This window comes from Dermacentor albipictus, chromosome 1 (assembly GCF_038994185.2).
Source record: "Dermacentor albipictus isolate Rhodes 1998 colony chromosome 1, USDA_Dalb.pri_finalv2, whole genome shotgun sequence".
NCBI classification, from domain to species: Eukaryota; Metazoa; Arthropoda; class Arachnida; order Ixodida; family Ixodidae; genus Dermacentor; species Dermacentor albipictus.
The window spans coordinates 65,159,981-65,184,627 of NC_091821.1; the positions used below are offsets into that span (position 1 = coordinate 65,159,981).

The window sequence follows — 24,647 nt, forward strand, 5'->3', positions numbered from 1 at the left end:
ACGCGCTTTGTTCGTGCTTGTCTTCCTTTCTTTCTATCTCCCCCTTCCACTCTGTTTCTCTTTTTATCCCCCTTAACCCTTCCCCCTGCGCAGGGTAGCCAACCGGAACTACCTTTGGTTAACCTCCCTGCCTTTCTCTACATTATTTGCTCTCTCTCTCTCTCTTTCCTCGTTCCAACTAGAACCGGTAGAGTACGCAGAAGCAGTGCAACATTGTACAGCCTTCGTTATCGGCACAGGTAAAACATAATTTAACGTTTTGTCAGAGGTGTGAAAATTACATCATTGTTTTAACATAGGGAACATGAGAGACCTTGGTGTGTACGATTGTATAACAAGGAGTCACTGATCACATCACAATTCGTATTTCTTTAGCTTCTGCCTCGTCCAGTACCTATGCGGAACCCAACAATCGGCTTGTCTTAAGCTCGGCGTCGGACAGCCGTAGTATAAATCATGCCTTCGCCGTCACAATCGTCTTGTTGCTTTCGTCAAACACACGCTCACGTTACACACATAACTGCAATCCTTACACGAACGCGTTGGTGCACCTGGTAACGCTTTTCGTAAGCCAAAGGATACTGGGCAGCCAGCTACTTGCGAAATGGTTAGCATAACATTGATTCCAACAGGGCGTGTGGGTTCACATTATTTATTTAGCTTCAGCATGTACTAACCGGCCCAAGCGAGCTGTCGTTTTCCATTCAATCGATAGTCGGTGCTAACAAGGCCTACGAAAGGCTTTCCAAAGCGGAAAGCAGGCATATTTTATCAAGTCTGCGCTCCTTCGGTCTGGTTTTAGGACTCGAGACTCCAGTGAGCAGTGCTATTACTCTACAAACAACAAAGAAATAAGAAAGGAGGAAGGGACACTATCAGTTCGAAAACACACAGCTTTGAATGAGCGTCCGTCAGAAGCACGCCAGCCTCGCTGTATCCGCTGCAACCTATATGCAGCACTCAGTGTGTGTTGTATAGCATGCGTAAAGACGACCTTGTACTTTCAATGTAATGCTTCTAGTGTGCTCACTGGGCAATAGAGAGCTAGTAGTTTGCATGGAAACCTACGCACTTGTTTCTCCCTCTTTCCTTAAGCACGTTTTTAGGGCAAATAAGAGTGCCTCAGTTTGATTCATGCTATTTCTTGCTGGTTGGCAATGACCGAGATATTTGTGTTTGTATTAGCATTCTCGGATACTTCACATACTTTTGTGGGTTATGTATGTTGCATGTATCCAACTGTTTTCCTGTGTGCCTGGGTCACTGGGTGGTCCATTGTCAAATGGATAGCGCACCGGGCTGCTATGCTGAGGGAACAGGTTTCGAAACCAACCGTTGGACCAATTTGGGTCATGGAGTAGAAGGCGATGTGTACACATGTGCCGCTCGTCAACGAACCTCTTTCCCGCTGGCAAGGGTCACTGTAGATGCGGGGCTGGGTAGCTTCTGCTGTTCAATGAAACTCTTTGACGCCGACTGGAACTACTGGGTTTCTACTACTCGTTCTGTGCTGGTCTTCAATTATTTCCTTTGATGCCAACTTGGGTCGTTGGGTATGGTCCAGTAGGTGTGTGCCGCTCTTTTATGAACGCTTTTGACGCCAACTTGGGTAACTGGGTAGGTGCCGCTGGGAATTTGCCGCTGCATTAGGCCGAAAAAGATCCATTAAACTTATCCGATGGTGAATGGAATCTGACCCACGTCATAGGGGTTCCTCAAAGACAGCAACCCGACGCATTAGCAGCCAGCGCCACAAATGCCCCGGGTATATACCACTTTCAATGAAACTCTCGTCAGCTTGGGTCACATAGTATTTGCCACTGAGTGTGCCGCAAGCGAAGGAACAATTCTCAGCATTCGCCAGGGACCGGCGCGTCACCCTTCTCCTCTCGGAGGCCACGTGCGGACTTCTCAGCAGTGCCTCGAGATGGCGTAGCATGTCCAAAAAGAAGCGCGAGAGAGAAGCCCGGTTCTTTCTCAGCCTTTGCGCGCACCGGCGCGCCATGCATTTAGGATGCCACGCGCAGGCTTCACCGCGGCGACGCTAGATGACATCAAGAGCTCTTAGAAAAGCGCGATTGAGAAGTTCTGCTGCAGTACACGCCTCATACATTACTGTTGAGGCGCTGCGCGGAAGGCCTAGGCAAACACGTAGTGCCTGCGCCTGCACGCTCTGAAGTTCTCGAAGATTTGACTTGCATGTTTTAGCAAGCACGGGAGAACTGTAGCGTAGGAATCCGATGAACAGTGCTCTATATAACTGTAGCATGGAGCCCACTGACGATCCCCATGTTTTGCCGGCGATAAACTTGGAAACGTGAACAATAGATGTGAGCTTCTTCTTTAAGTGGGCAACATGAGGGCTCCAAGTGAGGTCTCGGTCTACAATGACGCCCAAAAACCGGTGATTTCTCTTGTAGGAGATAGGCTGACCATTGATGCATACCGGATAAGGACTCATCGCTTTTAGCGTAAAAGCGACTATCGCACATTTTTCTGTTGAGATGGTAAGACCTTGTGCGTGAAGGTAGTCAGATGCCTGCGTTGCTGCTTTCTGTAGCCGTGCGCGAACCTGCAGGCGAGTGACCGCTGATGTCCAGATGCAGATGTCGTCGGCGTAGATTGAAACACTCACTGTTTCTGGTAGGGATTTGGCCAGCCCAAGAAGCGCGAGGTTGAAAAGAATAGGGCTTAGAACATTACTAGTTTCGACGGTGGTAATACCCTGTGTCAATATATTCATTCGATTCTAAACACATTGCCGTCGATTGTCATCGTGAGATGGGCTCTGCCGATTTTTAAAGGTACATTACCATTCTGCTCTATAGACGCTCTCTATAATTACTAAGCACATTGCCATGGCTTCGAGATATGCTTCGCCGATGCCCTCACGCCACATCCCAATTGAACAACCTATGATGCGTTCAATGGAAAATTGCTATCTTGCTCTTATACCCCGATTTACTTACTGCGGGGGCATTTTGTTAAGGCCCTATTTTATTTTTCACTGTTTTCGCTCTTCTTCGACTGCTAGGACAGAGTTGTGCCACCACGATTACCGCCAAGGGCCACTCGGTGCGACGGATCATATGACAAGCGGAATAGAAAATTAAATTGGTTGTTACAAATGCTCTCAGGGTTGCATCTTTACAAATGGGTATAGTCGTAATTATGTTTTGGTGTGTTTACTGTAAAAATGGTGGTTTGCCTCTCTGAGCGCGAAGTCAACGTTTCAGCTTGTTGATTTGTCATCTTCAGGGTATGCCTGAGGCAAATCTCTTTGTCGAAATGGTGACTCTGAGCTGATATGTTCCTTGTTTGCCCCCTGTAGATCAGTTTGTGCCTACATCTTCCTCTGAACCATTTTCCTGTTTATAGTCGAATATGGTTTCGAACATGTGTTTTTACCATCACTCTTTATTGCAGGAAAACACACTATTCCAAAAGGAACGGTTGCAGTATGTGCCATTTATTTTTTGCATCGACACCCTAATGTCTACAAGGAACCGAACGCATTCATGCCGGAAAGGTTCATGGAGACTGAGAACGTCAGCCCCTTCGCTTACGTCCCCTTCTCCGCTGGATCCAGGAATTGCATTGGTATGACGAAGTCTTTTTCTCGGTACATGACAATTTTGTGAAACAGAAAGGCAGACCCACAGCTCCAAATTTTCTCAATGCACTGGAGGCGTTTCTCTTTTGCGGTACTGAGTCTAGAACAACTATTTCATTCTGGTTCTTCAGAGTTGCCAAGTGTATGTTATGCGAACTCATATGCTCAGCGTCTAAGAACCGTGCTTCAATGGCAAGAATCGTATTCAACAACACAAAACTGAAACGATGCCCTTGGTGCCTTTATGTATGACGACGAATGGTTGCGGTGCCGCACAGAAGATAGAGAGTAACAGCGTGAGCGGTTTTAGGCCATTGAAAGAAGTGTAGAACTTTTTCGTAATTTGGTTGTATTGAAGCTGCGCTAGTGGTCTTCGCCATTGTCCATGTAGGTGTTTACTACATGTTCGTGTCCGGGTAGTTTACAGCTACAAGGCTCACCTGACATTTCACAATCGATGTCAGTTCTTCGATGTAATGGTAACTAATGGCATGATTTTCTGGTCAACAGGAAAATAAAGGTTCGCACAGGTTCACAGGACCTCTATACACGGATTGGGTAGACCCGTGCTTCTGCTGTGGTGCACTTTGTTGAGGGAAAGCGCACCAAGTGCTCGTGCCTGGAAGCTCTCTTGCGTGCGCTCAAACACGCGCATGTTAAATAGTACAGACATGCTGTGTAGTATGTAGCCCACAAACAGGTGCCTAGTAAACTTGGAGCAAACTTCGTTCAGACGCACTCCATCTCAGTTCAGATATGTCAGGGATAGTATGTATAAAGTTCCAAGTTTAGTCCTGGCCGCAGTAACAGCTTTGTCAAGAAAACCCGCCAGATATTATAACAACGAGAAATCTGCGGTAGGTAACTGGACGGAACGTCGTTCCTTCAGCAATTCTGGGATACCGTAACATTGATTTTCGGGTAAACACAGGTACAGCAAGCTTCGCTGTGTAGAGCTCCACGCCTTATTTCATTACTACGATTCGATCGCATATAACCGCAAGTGAAGCCTTGTACACATTTGCGGACGTGTCATTCAGAATTCCCGGATGCAGATGTCATCGGCATAAATGTTGACAAGTGCAGTATCAGGCAACTTGTCTACAAGGCCCATCATTGTAACAATAAGCAATACCAGGCTAAGGACTCCACCTGGGGAACACGCTGGCGAATGCCATGTCGGCCAGTATCTCCTTCTACTGTGGACATGAAAATCCTGACGCCACTGAGTTAGCTTGAAAGCCACGCACATATCCGGCCACGAACGCCCAGATGCTCAAGCACCTAAATAAATGCTATAACACGTTATCATGGGCACTTTTTATATACAGGAATAGCGCACACACCAGACGGCGGCATCCTCATCCGCGTTGGACTAAAGAGATCAGATTGATAATATCCTCAATCCACAATCGGTGTCTTCTGAATCCGTTGATAAAATTGTGAGAGGCGCCAGTTTCCAGAAGCAATCATTCCAGTCTATTTACTACCATTCTTACCACAACTTTGTCAAAGCAGCTTGCCAAGGATATCAGCCAATAGGAGAAAAAATTGCGTAAGTATTTCCCGGATCTCAGCATAGCCACGAGACGGCTGCCCTTTCAGTTGTCAGACACGGTCGTCGACTTTCACGTGGAATCGAAGAGCGACAGGAGAACTTTCTGATCTTCCCCATCAATACGGAAAATAAGAGATGTCATGTGGTCCTAAAGTGGTAATGGGCTAGAAGCAGATATTGCAACGTCAAACTCGTGCGTGATGAAATACCTATTAATAAGGCCATTACTAAATGGCAGAAAGGCCTATCATGATGTCAGTAGCAACGAAGTGGAGGCACTCACCACTAACTTGCAGACATCTTCAGCGACCAGAACATCACACCAGCCTTGCTGTGCGGCCTCAGCGCTGAACGAGTGCAACTCTTGCAGAGGGGACCGAATGCTTCCCACAACTTGTAAAATTCCAGAAAGAGGCTTTCTTGGGTCCAAAGATACAGAGAATGTCATCAAGCACTGTTTGTTTATCTTGTCATGATGCTGTAGGACATGTCGATGAGCCTGGCGAGAGGCCCAAAAGTCGAATGGGGATCTGGCCCTCCTATATTTATATTCTGCTCGACGCCGTACGGCGTGAAGTCGCTCCTACTGGCCATCAATATGTAACCGAGGTGTAAGTGCACTATGTCTTTTTTCCCGTAAATTTGGCGCGAATAATATTCTATGTTTGATGCTGATGCGATGGTCCGACAGGCGACATTCACACCCTTTGAATGATTGCAAATGAATGCAAAGCGCAGGACCCGAAGCTGGAGGATGTAACCAATTCAGCTAAATATATGTCGTCAGATGGTCACTCCCATGGGTGTCCACGCACTGCACCAACGCAGCAGACAGCAATCGCCTCGAGACAAGTACAACGTCCATACAACCATTGTAATACTCCCCACAAATATATTCACAACATCCACCACTGATCACCATCAGGTCTCGGCTATTCATGAAGTCTGCCAGGTCTCTGCCACTGGCCATCATTGAAGCAGAGTACCACAAATGATGGTTGTCATTAAAGAAGTCGACGACTACAAGGGTAGCTTGAAGGATGTACAACAGAAACAGTCAATCCTCTATGTTTCTGGTGTATAGCCACCAGTGACGGTAAAGTTCGCTGATTATGCTTCATAGCAAACTTAACCATTGGAAGCACGCGGCGCAACGGGATGACGTAGATACCTGAAATTGCGGTGAACAAAAGTCAGTACTCCGCTTAAAGTGTATTCATCCTGGAACCACAGCAGCACGTATCCAGATATATAGTTATCCTGGTGTATAGTAGACTATAATGAGACGGTAGACAAGTCGTAACAGTGGCGATGTACTTTCATCTGCATTTCTGCAGACACTGCCTTACTACGTAATTTTCTGCATCTTTTAATAAGCATTTTGCCTAGTCACACCCACGAAAAAATTTAGTTTAGGCAAGAGCATCTATTATGATACATTGTGCAGAAATACCAGCACGTAGCTTTCGGACTTATATGGCTTTCGGCTTATGTGGCAAGAAAAAAAGCATGTAATGGCGATTAGCTCGTCAGTTGGGCTATCTGGTTGGTTGACGCTTGAGCACATTAAACATAGACACAGAGAGAGGTAACTTACCTTATAGACAAGAATAGCTTACTGTCCTAAGCAAGGGCAAGGGTAAGTTGTGAGAATTCGAAAATAAACACAGAGAAGAAATATTGTGACGACTAGCGAGTGTCCCAAGATCACGAAGGGTCAGTGAAATATTGCTGGGAAAGAAAAAAAGAAGCGCATAATGAAAAGAAGCTTTCCGTCTCAACATCTATTAATGGAACTATTTTTATTTCTATGTCGATGCTGCCAACCTTTTTCTTCACTATGAACAAACAGAACTAAGACTCAGAGTGGTGTGGCAACTAAGTAACAAGGAAACGAACAGTAGTGCGCTTGTCATACTTGCTCGTAATCTACTAACGAAGGTTCATTGCATATAGGAAATATACACCTCAGAATGAATTCACCAAAAGTTCGGACACGGTTTTTGGGGAGGACAGACAGACAGCTATGACGTGTAACAGTGCACAGCGAGCAGGTACTTTTATAAGCAAATACAAGCTCAGAAATGTAGAGAACAAAATAACCGAATCAGTTTATTGCTCTCTGGCTGCATAAAGGCTTCAGACAGTTAGGTTCCTTCTGGTTTTCTTGAACAGTGCCAGATATTATTCCAGTGGCCTTTCTGCACTCAAAAAATTAGGAACGAAAATAAAAAGCGCTTTTTTATGCAATTATAATTCCATAATAATCACATTTCTTCAGGTCGCACTAATCCGATGCTGTAATGACAGGAACACATACTGCAAGCAATAATTTCCCTCTAATTTCCGTTCCATTTCTTTATTCCTTAGGCCAAAGGTTTGCCCAACAGGAGGAGAAAATTATGTTGGCCCACATCCTGAGAAACTTCAGTGTGGAATCCCTGGTACCCATGGAGGAGCTTCAGCTGCAACTAGAAATAGTACTAAGGCCTCTGCAGGGAATACAACTGAAGCTGACACCTCGCCAATGTACGTCTCACTATTAAATTTTCGTTAAGAGATTTGCGAGGTCAGTTCCAGGACAAAGATTATTTCCTGTGTTTCCGGCCACAGTTATAACGTCGAATAAACGTCACCCGCTATCGCCAGTGGCCGGTAAAACTTTCTACAATCATTTCTATGGCGAGATTTAAACGGCGAGCGTAAGAGGGAACGAAAGCTTTGCTTTAGTGCATCAAGTCTTCATTCCTCTCACATCACAGTGACTCATTCATTCTGAATGAGTGGCCAAGAATGAACCTGTTACGAACCGAGAGGTCGCACTGGAGCGCCAGGACCAGAGGATCAGCGTAGCAGGCTCTTAGAAGGACTAGCGCGTGCTGTGATTGCGCCGCGAGCACACGCCGCCCAACTTTATTTTCCTCATATTTTGCCATGCCAACTGAGGGCACCAACCTTCAGTGTCCACGCGTAGTGGCGTCGGTGGGTGCTGCAGGACCTACGAAATGTACTCGTCGACGAAGTGGAGACGGTGCTGTCTTCGTCACATGCAGATCCGCAGACCCGCCGACGACATCCGTGGGGAGCTCCGTGAGAGGCATCTCGAGGTAGGCCAGTTTGAGGCCGTCTGATCAGACTACCTCTTCACGACCATTCAATGGGGTGGTGGCCGACGTCGGTGCCTTGTGGCGGACACGGTACGGATCATCGTAAGAGGGTGTAAGAGGTGTGTGTGTGTGAAAACTTTTATTGTACTGAAGTCCGGAGGCTCGACTTCTCAAGCCAAGGCGGGCCGCTCCCACGATGGCACTGTCAGGCCAAGCCTTTCAGCAACATCATGGGCCCTCTGAACTGCCCTTAGTTGGTGCTGAAACAATGGGCTTTGAATCCTTTTCTCCCACTGTGTCCATTCTTCAACGAGGTTGGGGAGAGTCGTGGGACACCCCGCCAGCATATGTCTGATTCCAATGATGCCATTACAATCATTGCAGTCCATCTTAATCTCCCTCTCTGGATATATTTTATTAGTGGTGTACGGTGTGGGATATGTACCCGTTTGCAATAAGCGCAGTGAGACTGCCTGAGCCCTGTTCAGTTTTGAATGTGGCAATGGGAATTGTCTGCGTCCTAAATAGTAATGTTTGGTAGCATCATTGTATGTTAATAAATGATCTCTAGATTCCCTGGCTTGATGGTGAACGGCTCGGTTGTGACTGTCACGGTTAGCAAGTCCTCGTCCTCAATGAGCAACCTCATTGAGGTTTACCCGAGTCTCGTCCACTTTCCCCATATGCACAGGAAACCATCGGATTTCAGTTGTCATAATCACAATGTTTTCAAAAAGGTTAGCTGCAACTCCAGCTACGTAGCCTTTATCAAAACACTTTACAGCGGATTTCGAATCACTGTAAATGAAGGCCCACTCATTACTCCTGATGGCTAGAGCAATTGCCGCTTGTTCCGCCACCGTGGGGTCCTTGGTAAAAATAGTGAGAGCGTCTTGCACTTTCCCTTGATAATTTGATACAATGGCCGTATAGGCTTCTTTACCGTTCACCCAGGCGGCATCAACTATAGCTGCCAGTTGGTTCTGCTGCTCTATTTCCTTCAAGAGTGCTTTAGCTCTTGCCTTTCTCCTTTCGACATTATATTCTGGATGCATGTTTCTGGGGAGAGGGTTGGTTCTGATCTTGCTCCTAACTTCAGTCATTAATTCTACTTCAGCCTCTATTGGACTCCTCGATGTATTCAGTTCTGCACCTATTGCCTGTAATATGTTCCTGCCAGCTCGTGACTTTGTCCATCTTTCGTGTTGCGCTAGCTGTTGGGCCTCCGCAATTTCTTCCATTGTATTGTGCACCCCTAGACTCATGAGTTTGTCGGTTGCAGCATTACTGGGTATCCCTAGGGCTACTTTAACGAGCTTCCTGAGCATCACATGAAGTTTGTTAAGTTCTGCCTGCTTCCATTTGAATAATCCAGCCACATAAGTGAAGTGACAGAGAGCAAAGGCATGTATTATCCTCAAAGCGCTGTCTTCTCCCTGGCCTCTGTGTCTATTGGTAATTCTCCTTAGTAACCTAATGACTTCATCTGTTTTATTCGAGATATGTTGTATTGTTCTGTAGTTAGTATTGTTTCCGTCTATGTGATACCCAAGAACCTTGATTTTTTCAACTAGCCTGATTGCGGATCCTTCATGAGTATATAAGCACACTCTTGGCTCATCGTCCGGAATGTAACCTCTTGGTTTACGACCTTTTCTGCAATGTTTAATGACTAAGAGTTCTTATTTGGCTGCCGAGCATTTCAACCCCATGGCTTTCAGTGTGTTCTCTACAACGTATAAACTTTCCTGTAATCTGGTCTCTGTCTGTCCTATATTGCCCTTGGCACTCCATATGGTTATGTCGTCGGCATATATCACATAACCTATACCCTCAATTTTCTCCAGATTTCTTGCAACCTTGGACATTGCTAAATTGAATAGCATGGGTGAGAGCACAGCCCCTTGTGGAGTGCCCCTATTTCCCAAATTCTTAGCTTCTGATTTAAGCTCACCCAGCATGAGTTGTGCAGTTCTATTTCTAAGAAAGTCCTTAATCATGTTAAAAAGTCTCTTACCCAAACCCATCTCAGAGAGAACGTCAAGTATTGCCTTATGCTTTATACGATCAAAAGCTTTTTCCACATCCAATCCGAAAAGAGCTTTCGTATGCGCTGGGCTGGCCTGTATAAGTTGATGTTTGATCAGCAGCATAGCATCCTGAGTTGACAGCCCTGGACGAAAGCCGATCAAGTTGTATGGGAGGATCTCGTTCTGCTCAAGGTATTTCGTGAGTCGATTTAGCAGGACATGTTCCATAGCTTTGCCTAGACATGACGTTCAGGAAATAGGACGGAGGTTGTCTAGAGTGAGTTGTTTGCCTGGCTTTGGTATGAGGATAGTATTGGCCACCCTCCATTCCTCTGAGTATACCCCTTTTCTCCAATATTCATTGAAGTCTTCAGTTAGATAATGGATTGATGCATCATCTAGATTTCTTAATATCTTGTTAGTTATTCCGTCAGGTCCAGCCGCCAATCTACCATTAAGACTGTGAAGAGCAGCCCTCACTTCACTCTCAGTGAAGTCCCGGTCAAGTTCTTCACATATGCCTCCCGTATACTCGGGGCTCTCCTCTCCTTCGTTTGGTTGTTTAAGTGGGAGACATTTGGCTGCGAGACTATCCATGATATGCCTCTCTGTTTTATCTTGGCTTTCCTGATGAATCAACTTAGCTATAGCTGTTCTCTTGCTTGTCCTTGTTTCATTCTCGTTGAGCAAGTGCTTGAGGAGGTTCCAGCTACCTCCATGTTTGAGTCTACCATCAGCCGAATTATAGATCTCATCCCACTGTTGCTTCACGAGGGTCTTCGAATGATCATCAATTTCTCTGTTTAATTGCGCTATTTTTTTCCTTGGCCTTCTGTTAAGTCTCTGCGTTTTCCATCTCTGTAATATAGCCTGTTTGGCCTCAATCAGATGCGCCAGCCTGCTGTCCATAGCTTCAATATTTTCTTCTGTTCTGATTTCTTTAGTGGCCTCCTTGACGTCCTCTCTGAGCTGGATGACCCATGTCTGAAGGGGCTCCTGCTCGGCATCTGGAGGCCACACTTTCCCTCTGTTCGCCCTAATTTTTCTGAAGTGATCCCAATCAGTGAATTTGAAGATTCTTGTTTCCTGTCTCGGTATGCGTATGGTTATGTGTATGATGTAATGATCGCTTCCGAGATCCAAGTTTGAATTTTCCCAATTGGCTCCTCTTGAATTGTTCACAAAAGTAAGATCTGGCGTGGAGTCCCTGCTTGTGGAAGTGCCACAACGGGTGGGATACGCAGGATCAGTAATCAAGCATAACCCCAGATCCATGGCAAGACTCCATAGCTCCTCTCCCTTCTTTGTGTTCCAAGCGTATCCCCATGTGTGATAGGGAGCATTAAAGTCCCCTCCAATAATGAGAGGGGAGTTTTTGGCAACCGAAAGCACCTTGTTGAAGAGTGCTCTAAACCTTTGTCTCATGTCGTTAGGACTGCTGTAAATATTCAAGCAGAAAATGCTTTGCGTCTTACCTCTGTTTCTTTTAAGTATAATCTCAACTAGAATAAATTCAAACCTGGAATGTTTAAGGTGAATCTCATGCTCAATGTACGGCAACTTTTTGTCAATGAGGGTCGCCAATCCCCTCCCCATTCTTTTGTCTCTACATATAACTTTGTACCCAGTGAGCATAATTTCGTCCGCTAAGGTTTCCTGCAGCATATTTACCTTTGGCCTGGCCTCAGATGACCTGATCACCTGTTGCAGTGCTGCTTTTTTGTGTTGGAACCCACGACAATTCCATTGCCACACGTTAAATCCATGATTACTGTCCATTGTTATTAGGTGAGGCTGCCTTTCTATTACCTGCTATTTTCCTCTTTGTGATGGCCCCCGACAATCCAGGAATGGACTTTATACTATCCGCCTCCGATGGCAGATACTCATCGTCGTCATCCCCTCGCGCCTCCATTTTCCTAAGTCTTTTCTCTGCCGTTAGCCTCCATTTCCACAATTTGTCCACTTTAAAGTTGGTTGTTTCCACTGTCTCTCTTAACGCTTTAATTGCCTCTTTTATTTCACTGAGGGCTGAGAAGACTGAATCACCCTCGGAACTCACCGCTCTCTTTTTAGGGGCAGGGGAGCTGGATGCCCCTGGATCGTTGCTTTTGCTCACAGGTCTATCTATCTCTACACTAGAAGGGCTTGACTGCTCTTTTTTACGAAGCTGTACTACCTGCATGGTCAATTCTTCATTACCTTTTCTTAAAGAGGCTACTTCTTTAATTAATTGCTCTATTCTGGCATCATTGTCATCACCCACAGCCGCCGAGGCGCCCCCAGCAACCCTCGCCATACCTTTGACTTTGTCAGCCCAGGTGGTTCCTGGCGTCGTCTTCTCGCCAGGGATTGAGTCTCTTTGCACGAAGTGCACCTGCGCTTCCCTCGACTTGGAGCGCCTTCTCTCCCTGGAGAGCGAACGATGCCTGGATCTGGTGCGACTCCTGGAGCGCGAGTGCTCCCTGTCCTCGGGGCGATGGTTGGGCGCTAGCTGATGCGCCTCTGACTGCGCTCTTGTTGACGACCGAGTCCTGTTGCGCTCTCTTCGACGGAGTCGTACGACGTAAGGGACTTGAAATCTTTTCTTACAAAATTTGTCGCCGGTAGGGTGATCGCCGTCACAAAATTTACACCTAGGTACACACACATGTACATCTCCTGGGTTGCGAGTTCCACAACCTCTGCACTGAACAAAGTCAGGTGTTGGACACACATCAGAGCGGTGCCCGACCCTTCCGCAGGTGAAGCAGACATCGAATTGCTTCCTGTAAAGGTAGCATCTCACTAGTGTGGATCCATACCTGACAAAATTGGGCACTATGAGTCCATCGAAAAGTACTATGACCGATTCCGACGTCTTGATGCGCTTAGCAGTCAGCGCAAGCGGGTTCAAGTCATGCACGATATTTCTTGTTATCATAGCTTGGGAGTCTCTGATGTCCACTCTTCGGATGACGCCTTTGCATGCGGCATGTGCTGCCGCTTCGTATGCATTTACCTCGTATTCCGCTTCCATGATCTTGAAAGACTTGATTCTGACGTACTTCGCAGCATGTTCGGGCTTAGGTGTGCTGACTACGATGATATTTTGAGCGAAGTTTGGGCAGACAACATCTTCACGGGCCTCGTCTTCCGTTAGGCCGGACGCCTCAATGACTGCAGAACCAATCGTGGTGGTGCTCACCTTGTTCAAATTGAGCCCTCCTCGAGGCCGTATAATGATCTTGCTGTGCTCCTCAGGCAGTTGAGGCATTCTCGAAGCTCTGATAACCCGATTCTTAATCATTCCACCGACGGCGGTTTTCTTGGCGCCATGATCTCGCTGACTGCGTGGCAATGTGCTCTCCTCATCCACAGCCTTTGTGCTAGCTCGTGATCTTCGGCCAGCCACGACTTGCCAGCCGAAGTCTTCTTGAGCATTGTTTCTTTCATTTCCAGAAAAATCTTCATCTTCCATGCTTGTATCCGCCATGCCTGCGGGCAGGTGGACTTACTAGGCCCAACAAGGGCCCTACTCCTCACTAAGCTTAGCTCCGCTAAGCTCAAGTTGGCGTCTAGGAGCAGAAAAGGTTCTGTAAAATTGTGAAAATAGGAGCCCCACCTCGAATCTTGGTGTCAGTCGATTCGCCGTCGCTTCGTGGATCCAGTGGTATGCTTCTTTTCGTTGTACTCTCAAAATTGGCGAGCGGAGCATGGAAAAAGAAACGGAGCCGATGCTTCCACGTCTGCACTGCTCGGCGCTTCTTCTTCCGTCGGGTGTAAGAGGTGCCTTTACGGCATCTCGTCTGAGAAAAATGTGAGAAAAGACGCAAGGTTTGGATGCACTAAGACGCTGTGGTCCGAAGATCGAGACAGGGGGCGGCGCAGTTTCTGAATGCAGTTCTGCAGGCATTGAAGGCACTGCAGCGGCTGGGGCAAGAGGTCCGAATTAACGAGCAAGTCTCCAGGAAACCGCAGAGGTGCGCCATAAGCGAGTTTGGCTGGAAAACAGCGAAGGTCGCAAAGAAGGACAGAGCATAGGGCGAGAAGCACCATAGGAAGGTGGTCGACCCAGTGCTCCCTATGCGGGGTCGCAGTGACGGCAGCCTTGAGCTGGCGGGCGCGCCATTCAACCATGCCGTTGGCACAGGGGGGATATGCAGTGGTACGGCACTGTTTAGCGCCAAGCAGGTGCCTGAGGGAATTGAAGAGGCTACAGTTAGATTGCGGGCCGCCAAGAGAAAAGGATGCATAGAAAGGCAGGGAAGTTAACCAGAGGTAGTTCTGGTTGGCTACCCTGCACGGGTGGAAGGGCTAAGGGGAATAAAAAGAGAAAGAGAGTGGAAAGGAGAGATGGAGAGAAAGAAAGGTGAGCACAAACAAACCGCGTACAGTATAGAGCGGCTGGAGGCGGTGACCTTTCGTGAAGACCCGTGGATCGCAAGAACCTTAATAACGCGAGTAAGGCCTTCAGCGCAGATGTTCTTTAGGAGCACTGACCTAAAGCTTCGAGTTCTGAGAGTGGACGATTATTGAACTGCACATCACTTGTCTCTGGGAACTATATAGTAGGCAGACACAGATAATACGTGAGCGTCTCGTCACTGTTGCATGTGTCGGGCTGTTGGCCATTCTAATAAGGAAAGCATATGAGTTTGTAAATGCAACGCCGAGCCACAAACGGTACGGCATGTTCTGTTCACATCGTGGTAACCCAGGCGGTAGGTGCATCTGCATGTCCGGAGACAACGAACGCAAACGACACATGGTGAAAACGTTCGAGCCTCACAGGGACATAGTGCAGTCACGGGACATCAATCGCAACCCAGCTGCAGCGTCTTTTCGCGAAAGCGCAACCAATGCACGTTGACCCCTTTCACGTGCAGATCGGGTGGCTTCGTCGGCGATCAGTGGTCACGATGCTGGGGCAGCCGAAGCGGGAAACCCATGCGGAAACGAAGGCTTTGGCGAGCGTTTCCGCAGTGATGTCGGGAATGGGCATGGCCTCGGGTCAACGGGAGAATCGGTCAGTCATTGTTAGAATGTGCCGGCACTCATGAGAAGTAAGAAGCGATCCAACCGAATCAGATGGACGTGGTCAAAGCGACAGCCAGGTGGCAAGAAAGACTGCGTGGGAGTCTTCGTGTGTCAGGTCACTTTGGCGACCTGGCACGCGAGGCAAGAACGTGCCCACTGGAGAACATTGGTGTCAATGCTTGGCCGGATGTAGCACTGTGTAACGCGGCACTGCGTGGCTCGGTGCTGGGTGGACTGTGGCAAGCGCTATGAGGGAGAGCTCGTTGAACGGCGTACCGTTTACGTCGATATTGCTTGAGCCCAGGAGTCGTCGCATGCTGTAGAACAGCTGGGAAGGGCGGCGATCTTCCAGGTCATCGGGGGTGAGAAGGTGCTGAAGGCGCGCGCTCTCAAACCACATGGTTTGGTCCAAAATACTCTGCTTCAGGTGCTGGTACGGGGCATTCCCCAAAGGGGGCAGCGATGACATCTGCAACATCGTGAACAACCTGAGGAGATAAGCGGGCAAGTAGGTAGCGACACCGAGAAGTCTCTGATGTGATGTGGTACAGATCGAAGGAGGCTTCGAGCTGGCCGAGCACACTAAGAAAAAAAAGAGTACCTCTTACTCTTTTCGGAGAGTCTGGACTCGCCACGTATACGACACACTTTGTGGGAGACACCGGAACTCTCTTTCGGCAGAGAGTCCCGAGACTATCTGTGCTCAATACAAGGTGTTTGCGTGACTCCGCACACAATAGTCATGCACACTCTGTTGTAATAGTCGCCTATACCCTCTCAAAAGGGTTACAAGACTAGTGCTGAGGTAGTCCGTTAACAATTCTAAATGAGTCGAACGACTCAAGATAAAGGGTGACATGACCACTGCTGAAGGATTCGGGTAACTATTCTTGATGAGTCTGATGACTCCAGCAATGTGTGTCAAGTTACCCTTAGTGCGTGGTGCAGGACTCTTGTAAATGGGGTAAAATAACTAATCCATGTAAGTCGTTTGACTCTCGGATGGCAGTGTCGAGCCACTTTTCAAAATGTGTCACCAACTTTTGCTGTAAGTACACACGACTACGGCTAGTTCTCAAGATGGCTACTGTGAAAAGACAACATATAAGAAAGAACCCATAGCAAACTTGCCAAAAAGGACGTGGCAGGTTAGCAACAAAATGTTAACATTTCATCACCCTTTGTTGTCTTCTGGAAAATTCAAATGTATTAGTCAGCACAGAATCACCATGAAAGCAAGACAGTTCTCATTACTATTAAACTGGAATCAATAGCCAACCAAGCAAAACAGTCTTAAATAAACATCCAATATGTAGCCTGCAGGTGCATATGCATGACACTGCAATGCAACTCAGAACCATAATGAGACCCCAAAATATTATGTAACTCATGTAGAAGTTCAATTCAGCACTGCACAGGTCTCTAATGTCAAAACATTTAAAGGTTAAACCTATTTCACTGTTCTTCGAGACGTGTTTTTATTTAGAATTTACGATTTAACATTTTAAGCAAGCAAGCTACATATAACAAATAAAGAAGGCCGCACTTATGTACAAAGGAGACCCAGATAATCAAGTGCAATAAAAACAATATTCCAACTTAGATTACATAATCTATGCGTTATACTATGCTTGCTGAAAACAACTGGTTGGCAATTGATAATCCAATCTAACAGTAAGAACAGCTGTCTTACCTTATGGTACTCTTGTTGGCACTTTTCCCCCACAACTTGTGCGTGTTAGCGTCAGTTGAAAATTGATCTGAAAAATACCACATTAAAAAGTTGTGCATCAATTTTATTGTCATACAACATGCAACAGTGTATAAAAGCTTCACAACAGATAATATTACAAAAATAAATAGAGCAAAATTTATACTAATTGTTTATTTATGTTGACAAACATACTTTTCAAGACGAAGTATAATAGCTGACAGACAATTTCGCAGATTGCAATAACCACTAATACAAAACTTGCCATAATGCAAACACGCTGACAGAATATGTAGCACAGGTAGCTGTATTTTGTTACGGCAAAGATAGCACATGAATAATGAGGACAAGGGAGGTAGCGGAACACATAAACTATACCCAGCTGCATGCATACAGCTGCAACAATACACATGGTGAACCAAGGTCCAAAAGAAACAAAGAGAAAGATGTGAGGAAGGCTTCTTTTACTCATCACAAGCTATCCTGTAAGAGCAGACAGATTATGCACTGGCTGTAATGTACCTTCAGCACATACGTAAATAAGTTGCATTAGGTGACACATTTACAAATCACTCATACAATGTTCTTGTGATCGTCCTTATTCCGATTTTTAACTTGGAAAGCATGACTGAGTTATGTAATGCTTCCCTACGGCTTCGCACATATGCAGAAAGAAGTGTTTCTATAAACACGGGAGATCATGGAAGGATGACTGACACATACTTCTTTTAATTCTTTTGTCTTGGTCTTTATGATTATCTACCACAGTAGTCTTTTGTAGAGTGAAACACATTCAGATAATACACTGTGGGCAACAAAGTTTGAATACCTGTTCTTGATTTCTACCTTTCTCAAGTGTCCCGCTAGGGTAAGATTGGTGCAAAAAATTGTCTTCCCAATGTATGCGTTCCCACAAAACAGGAGCAGATGATAAGCCACATTAACGGTGCGTGAAATAAAACATCTGTTCTTAACTTACCACTGCCATTCCAATCTGGTGCGATTTTCTGCTTTGTTGTGTACTCTAGCACAGGTGCTACGCAGTTCACTTGGTGCCCAAAGCAACTCTCACACTATAGCAGGATGTCAATTTTGTTTTTCAAATTCTAAGCGAAACTCAGGTTATGGGGGACAATTGTAAACTTATAGTTTTGCTTTGCATCTTCATAATGTTGTAGAGCAGGGTAGAAAGCAAGAACAGATATTTATAATTTGGGTTCCCATTGTGCATTGCATGGATATGTTTCAATGAATGATAAAACTACTTGGTAGATAAGAGAATTAACTTCGAAGTCTACCATATCAGTAACTGGAAATTTTATGTGTAATTGAAATTTTGTGATTCCCAGTGATGAAGAAACAGTTTTGACAATATGTGCCAAGGCAACTAAGTCACTCATGCTCACAAAGGAAACAAAATAAAAAACAACCAAGATTGCAATAAGTTCCAACTTGCAACCTAAAGTGAGACACCTCACATGACTGACTTATGTATTTACTGAGCATAATTTACATCTAGCGCATAATATGCTTGTACACGATGACGAACAATTAGTTACTGTTGCTTTCTCTCTGGGGCATTTGGCTCTTCTGAACACATGCACATTGTGTGGCAAAGCTGCGTGGATGTAGCTGGGCACAGCTGTTATTCAGCATCAGTCTGTTTTTATGGTCCTGTACTATTGTCATTGTAATTTATAATTAGCAAATAGCCTAACTATTGGGTTGATCAGCTCCATTTTAAACAAAACATACTGACAGATTTCCCTGTTTATCGCTAACAAAGTGATGGGTACATCATTCCAGATTTCAAGAAACAGCTGTGGAACAGAACAAATGCTGAAGACAGAAAATCTACAATGACCAGTACCTTCTTCATTAAATGCCATGTACTAGCTCTTTCTGCAATGAATACCATTATTACCAAAAATTGTAGCCTGAAAAAATAATTGGGAAATATTTACAAAAGTGACAGAGATTAGAACTGCATGTTAATTACATATGTCTTCTTAAACAAGATCACAATAATTGAAGTTTCATTAATTTTAGCAAAACACTGACATACCATTATTGAAGCTAGTCAGTGCTGAAGGTATAGTTAGTTTGTAGGAGTCCTCTGACTGGCAGCTCTGAAATATTTGTCACCATACTTGGTGGAACATGCTTTGCTCTTTCGGATATTACTTTGCCAAAAAGCCTTCTGTAAGCCTTGTAGGACAATTCTGTGTGGAAATCTATTTGATCATTACATTTTGGGTATATGTATCTCAGAACTGGTGCTAGTCTGAGTTCCTACAAAGTAGACGTTATTGAGTACTGTAATTCTAATGCCTGCCACAGCTAAAATTTATGTTAGTGAAAATTGTGGCACTGTCATGAAGCAGTTATGTTCAATAATTAGTGGCAGTCACTGGTGAAACACTCAGTACAAAACACAAATATATGGAGTCAAAATTTAAATGTCCAACAAAGTCACGTCTCAAGTCTACATTTCACAGAACTGTCTTTTTTTCTGTTAGTGTGCCAATACCAATTGCACATTCACAAACATTTTAGTATTGCACTTCTGGTAAATGCAGGAAAATTCACCGTCTTTAACAGAAGCCCTTGGGAAGACAGCCCATATTCGCTTCGACAAGAGGACTTGCCTTAAGCTTTGCGTCGCTATGTTGTAGGTCACAGTAGCAAGGGGAACGTTTTGCTGATTGAATATTACTCGAAATATTTTTATTATTTGTACTAGAGGTTTCAAAAGAGAGCCAATTGTAGAGTTCTTCATGCAGATTTCATATATCCCATTAGTTTTTGTTTAGCTGCTTCTTGAGTTATGTTCTATACAACGGCAAAATACATAGTGATATTTGCGGGCACTTTCTTGTGTATTAAGTTTTCACAAAAAAAGCAGTGTGCTGCAGCTTACTCAGCTCCCTGTAGACTGCAAGGTGCCGATATCTATTCAAACAGCACGTAAAGTTACTAGAAGTATGCAAGATTAGTAGGCAGGCAGGCAGGCCTGCTACTAAAATTATTGAGAACACTTCAATAATTTTTTTCTCACAATAGCATGAGAATAACCTTGTGCTTTATAATTGTCCTATAGAAATTAAATTTGGCATACATACTCTTCAAGATAAGCAGAATACCAGTATCTAATTGAAATTGCAATCTAAAAATTATTTAAAGTGGCCTAATATTTTTTGCATAATTCCAGTAATTGTACAAGCTGTTTGGATAGGTATCGCCACTTTGCGGTATACACCTAGCTAAATAAGATACAGCATGAAACCATTTGTGAAACTTTTACACACAAGTGCCCATAAAAATATATTGCCACTATGTAGGACATAACACCAGCTACACAAAAACCAATGACAATTCAAATCTACATAAAACTCCCTATGAATAGCAGTACATTCAAATTTCTAGTACAAATTAAAAAAGTTGTTTCGAGGAGCATTTCCCCTTAATAAGTGGGTGTCAGTGTTTCTACCAAAGGGTTACAAAATGCCTTGAGGCATACCATAGGGAGTTTTATAAATAGCACACGCATGCATCTGTCTAAAAAGTCCCATGCCCTGCTTGCATTCCTTAGACATTTTTCTGCATTCTGTTGTATGCCACAGTTTGCATCCCTTAACACTGAGGGCGCAAAACCGAAAAACAGCTTAATTTTTAGCCTGTAAAGGGGTTGTATGCGAATGGGGGCAGCCAACTCTAGCATGAGAATAAACAAATATTTGTTCTCGCATTAATGAAACCAGTCAAAATATAATCTTGCAAATCTGGAAATGAATGCACAAAGAACCTTGCTGATTGCTACATTAGTGTCCCAAAAAAGATCTTTTGATGTTTATAATTCCTAGTTTTATTCACTTTCCTCTAGTAACTGGGCTTTGACCTAGAATACTCAGTGTAGGAGACTAACCCAAGCCTGGAAGCCAATATTTAAATCTGAAATAGACATTCATCCCCCGACCACATGGCACTGCTACGTCATCAGAAGAAACATGCATCCATGGACATATAGTCTGTAAAATTATTTTTACATGATCTGTAGCGTTACTCTTGCACTAACAAATTCTGAAAATTAGGAAATACATTTGCTATTTAAAGCACTGCTGCAAACCCGTGTGTTTGAGAAATGCAATACTCAAAAGGTGTAATACAACCAATGTGTGCATGAAACCTATGCTACCTTTGACATTCGTCAGTGTGGCAAATAAGCACTGAGAAATGCCAAGGCTATCATAGCTTTCATGTCTCAAACCTTGTATGCGAGTACCAGTATCTTTGCAGTGAAAGAAGTCACATTATTACCAGACTTATGAGGGGAACCAATGTTTCTCTAGTTCAATAGTTTCTTGTGCTCCTATATCCTTGAGTTTTTAAAAAATAATGGGTGCTTGAAATAAGTACTCTATATTGCTCTTAAATTTATCCTGCACCAGAGCCCGTGTTATGTTACATTTCTTGAACACATTGCAGTGCTGTAGATTATCAAAGGAAGAAAAAATGCCGTAAGTTCGTATTTTAGCCTTCCGTACAACAAGAATTAATAACCTATCAATTACATCCACAAGTACGAAAGAACTACGAGAAACGGGGCTTAAAGGCAGGTATACATTAGAATAGCAGGGGCTGATGGTGAGAATTCTAAGAGAAAGGAACTATTAAAAACTAGATACTAAAGACACATATGAATTATAACAGAAATATTTACAAAGAATTTGAAGAGACAAAAAGAATGTCTGTTCAAATCACTCCACCCCAACATTCATCCATGGTTCGATAAGTGATCACAGCCGGTGATGCTGTTTGGATAGATGGTAGGTGAGGCACAGCTGTGAAATAGGTAGCACATGTAGAGGGGTCACCAAAGGTTGCACGCTGGTTGCACAGCAGGTCGCCTTGATCTCCGGACTCCCTCGACCCTGATGCGTTGAGCCTGGTTATACGTCGTTCGCAAGAGGCCTGGCCCGAGTGTGCAGCATGGCTTGGGTAAAATTTCGAGGCAACCTGAAAAACACAGATTCATATATTTAGCACCAAAATATTCTGTACCATAGGGCAAATCTGAAGTTTACCATCTGCACATAGCAGATGATGAAAACAGACACAAGTCACCAGACTCAAGGTATATAAATGTGCAAAAGTGGAAATGAATGTGAAGAGCTGCTTATAAGATGGAATCCTTCAATTTGTCTTTTGTGGATCAATAATAGTATCTTAACATAAAGTCAGGTGTACATGACCCTCCCTATTTGTGTAAGTAGGCTATTCCATGCCAGCTGTTCCAACCTGGCACACAACCACTTGGAATTTCTTCTTGAAAACTGAGGGCCTTTCAATATCGAACAAATCTCAATTTCACGCAATACTGAAAGCAAAAAAAATTTTTTACTGCCATAAACATTATGTCAAATTTCGTGTAATGCACCAAAGTATGCATCATAAAATGGCAGCCAAAATTTTGGTTCTTTCATTAAGAGGGCCAAATTTTTAACAACGAAGAGAGGCCTTACACCAAAAACTTGACTGCTTATTAGCCACTGCTCAGTTTATTAGGGCTGATTAAAAATGGACAAAATGGCTTATTAACTTTATTTTCACAAAAGTGATCTACAGCAAAAGCTGCAAATTTATGCAATCCATTTGTTTAGGACTTGTGCTGTGTGCAAGAATGGTATCAGAAAGATACATTATGCAGCAGTGCAGAGAGGAGGATGAACTTGGAAAAGAAGACAGTTTTGGTGTACGTTTATCAGGGCCTACTTACCATTGAGGCAGCCCTAGTAAATTTATGCCAAATACCATGTATGAGAGTACATTGTATTCTTTTTAAATTGGTAAAGCTTTATCAAAGTAGTTTTTGTGTTAAGCAAAAAAAAAATTGTGCAAGTGGTCTCTTGCAGTTTGAAAATTTGCATCACATTTCGTCTAATACACATAGCCTCTTGGCGGCTAAGACAAAATGCATAGACTTGAGTATCCCTGCACAGATAGCAGGGAGTCTAAACTGCTTCGAAGTTACGTCTTTCATTGCTGAGTGACTACAAGCCATTTCACTCAAAAAGACGTCGCTTAATTACAGGTATTTACCTGAATCTTTCCGTCGGCTGTCAGCCTGCTGGCATCATCACTAAGGCTGCCAACTCCCTAGTGGACATAGTCGGGACATGGTGGCGGCAGGATGCAGTGGCAGAAGCCGCCAAAGGCTCCCAACTACCTAGTGTACGTAGTCAGGACAGGGTGGTGGGAGGACACAGGGGTAGGAGCCGCCAGAGTGTACCTGCAACAAATTTGCACAAATGTTCTTAGTCCTACCATGACATGATTTACAATAAAACTGAGGTGTCTGTGTAACATGGCTACCAATACAAATAAAGGTAAACAGTTAGGTCCTACGACACAACTAGAAGCCCGACAAAAAAGAAACGGTACTTATGTTTATGAAAATCCAAACAATGAAACAAAAAATGTGTAACCGGTTTGTGCATGGAAGCTCGGTTGAAACCTGAGCTCATACCATCAAGTGATCTGCTAGACAACTGCAAGCCTGCCACCTAAATATGTCATTGTAAATTATTTTTACGTGCATTATGTTAAGCTGCATTAATACAAGTTCAATATCTCTTAATATAAGTAAATCACCAAGCTAATTCAATTAACGAATTCCAGTGGCCGTTAATGCAACAAAGTGCAAGCTCGGAATAAAGCTGGCTAAACTGGGCAGTGAAAAATAATGTGGTTCTCTACATCTTGTTTTCCTGGCTTTCGCTTTAGCACTGCAATATACAAGAATTTTGACATTCCTCATATTTCACCCTGCTAATTTTTATGCCATAATGCATAATACTTCAGCAAGAGGAATAATGCTTTCTTTCAACCGTAAATAGGGATAGAACAAGAAAATTCATTGAAGCCAACGTTTTGAGAAGAAATCTCCTTCTCTTTGTCGAAATATTGGCTCCAGCGGTCCTTGTTCTACGGCTCTTCATCAGTTCAAGTCTCTTGTCTTCCTGTGTACCTCTGTACTTTCAATGTTATGTCAATGAAACTGTAATAACGGATCATTAGTAAATGTAGCTGATGAGGAACTTGGGCTTGTTGGTAGATAACGACAGAGTAACTGCGCAACATAAAGATACGGACAAAGGAGGCTTGTGTGTGTTGTCTCCTCCAGCCATGTCTCCCCTTTGGGTGATTACTCTGTCTCAATGTAAAGCTGTTACCCTTTGCACAATAATAGTAAAATGCATAAAGACAGGAAAGTGGACCCAAAAATTACAACAAATAGCATCATATGCTAATGAGATATGCAAAAGTGCCTGCTACAATTTGTCTCACCCATAACATGCTGGTAAGATGGTGACTTCTGGCTGTTGTAATTTCTTGATTACCTAAAATAAAATACATTTCAAAATTATAAAAATACACAGGACAACAGCAGTAGCCGAGGACATATGCATTGTTTAGTACAAGAAGGTAAACTAATCTCCGATACACGGCAGACTAAATTTCCTTAAGTTAGTAGAAAAATACAACACACTTCATTTCATTCAATACTGTCAGCGTTTCTTGCTACAAGAAAAAAGGTATTTCTGCATGG

General features: G+C 44.2%; 1 protein-coding gene across 1 annotated transcript in view; it reads left to right on the plus strand.

Moving 5' to 3' along the window:
* The window catches only part of LOC135912481 (cytochrome P450 4V2-like), a 55,489-nt gene extending 31,690 nt beyond the window's left edge, over positions 1-23,799 (plus strand). The window contains exons 11-13 of the mRNA XM_070534548.1: positions 3,427-3,600; positions 7,542-7,700; positions 23,130-23,799. Coding sequence (XP_070390649.1) covers positions 3,427-3,600; positions 7,542-7,700; positions 23,130-23,356 — 560 coding nt within the window. The 3' untranslated portion in view covers positions 23,357-23,799. The remainder of the gene's footprint in view (positions 1-3,426; positions 3,601-7,541; positions 7,701-23,129) is intronic.
* The last annotated feature ends 848 nt before the right edge of the window (positions 23,800-24,647 follow it).